Source organism: Elephantulus edwardii, unplaced genomic scaffold, assembly GCF_000299155.1.
Source record: "Elephantulus edwardii isolate Elephantulus edwardi_28Jun2011 unplaced genomic scaffold, EleEdw1.0 scaffold05657, whole genome shotgun sequence".
Lineage (NCBI taxonomy): Eukaryota > Metazoa > Chordata > Mammalia > Macroscelidea > Macroscelididae > Elephantulus > Elephantulus edwardii.
In genome coordinates, this window is record NW_006405407.1 from 1 (window position 1) to 1828 (window position 1828).

Consider the following 1828-nt stretch of genomic DNA (forward strand, 5'->3'; position numbering starts at 1 on the left):
AGAATGGGGAATGCATCAGCAGCCCCCACACCCCCCTCCAGATCAGCCATGGATGCCACCAACACCAGGCCCAATGGACATTGTTCCTCCTTCTGAAGACAGCAACAGTCAGGACAGTGGGGAATTTGCCCCTGACAACAGGCATATATTTAACCAGAACAATCACAACTTTGGTGGACCACCTGATAATTTTGCAGTGGGGCCAGTGAACCAGTTTGACTATCAGGTGAAAGATATTTTGTTGCTTTAATACTGTAGATGTGCACGTAATCCATTCTTTGGAAGTGTCTCGTCAAGAGTACCTAAAATAATGTGTTTCGCTTTTCAGACTTATACGGATAAGCATGATTTATATCTCAGAAAATTACTTTTTGAGTGTTAAAACCATTAGATTTTTATTTTCTGGGTTTTTTTATTTGCATAGGAAAGTGATATAAGTGGTTTTTAGGGGAAAATTAGATAAAATTCGATCTATGAAAGCACAGTAGATATCTGATTTAATCTTTTAGTTTATTATTTCAAAGTGACATTTAAATATTAAAGCTTAAAAAATGGCACAAAGTTGAATACATTATTTGTAAACAGTTGATTTGGCTAAGATTTGTCTTAAGTATTTTAAGAATGCATAGAGAATCTTCTGAAGTATAATTCTTTGTGCTGCATAAAATTGTAGTAGTTTTTCTAGTGTCATTTTCCCCATTCTTATGTGACATGTTAATGCAATTGTACATTATTTGTAGCATCTGAGTCATTTATAGGGACATAGAACTCTATGGGGATTTTTGTTATTATGCGGGCTTTATTTTCTCTACCTATTTTGCCAAAGTCTAAATTCTACTTCTAGAAGTCATTTTAAAATAATAATTGTAGTTGTTACCTTAGAGTCTGAAATATTAGAGTTTAAAATTCTGAGAGGAGAAAAATCACTGTACAATTATTTTCCTAATAAATAATACGTTTTTTAAATAAACAAAACCAATATATGAGTATTCACTTTGAATGCTCTTGTTCCTAAATAGTCAGATGTTTAACTTTTTTAATATGCATAATTGGTATATAGCCATGATAACTTGTTTGGTTTAGTTTCTGAAGAATATAGTCCCAGAAAGCTTCTACTTACACCACATTTTTATGGCAGATCTCCATACTTACTACATTCTCTTGGCAACTGACTTAGGTGAGCTCTGAAAATAGCAGAGTTGCAAGAAAATTAAATATGATCCAAAAGTTTCTAACTTTGTTTATAAATAGGTGTTTCCTGCAAGAGTGTAGGAACTACTTAAATGTACTAAAAGTAAAAAGTTGGAATTGATTTTAAGTCTCCATTTTCTAGTTACAAAACAATTGGCATTTTTTTATGTCTTTGTGATAGAATAAGTTTATAAGTGGATTCAGAAATTTTAAAAAACTATCTATTAGATGGCTTTTTAAAAGGCTGTGAATTTGCAAGGGCAGAAAATACTTGAATGTTAAGAAATCTTTCATAAAGTAAGCCTAGGTTCTTGGGGCTACAGAAATATCGGTGGATATTAGAACCATGGAATTCTTGGATTTGCTGCACACATGGATTTCTACTGTCCCAGTTCATAACACACGTGTGTCCCAGAGAGTAGATTGTATTAATGTGAAGAAAAATAAACTGCAATACTTTTTCAGCATGGGGCTGCTTTTGGTCCACCGCAAGGTGGATTTCATCCTCCTTATTGGCAACCAGGACCTCCAGGACCTCCGGCACCTCCTCAGAATCGAAGAGAAAGGCCATCATCATTCAGGGATCGACAGCGTTCACCTATTGCACTTCCTGTGAAACAGGAGCCTCCACAAATTG

At 34.7% G+C, this 1828-nt stretch overlaps 1 protein-coding gene across 1 annotated transcript; it reads left to right on the forward strand.

The window, feature by feature from the left end:
* Window positions 1-6: 6 nt before the first annotated feature.
* On the forward strand, window positions 7-1824 carry LOC102848540 (arginine/serine-rich protein PNISR-like; the record flags this gene model as incomplete). Its single annotated transcript, XM_006903547.1, has 2 exons — window positions 7-226; window positions 1657-1824. Coding segments are annotated over exons 1-2 (384 nt in total), but the record flags the coding sequence as incomplete, so codon positions are not given.
* Window positions 1825-1828: the final 4 nt, after the last annotated feature.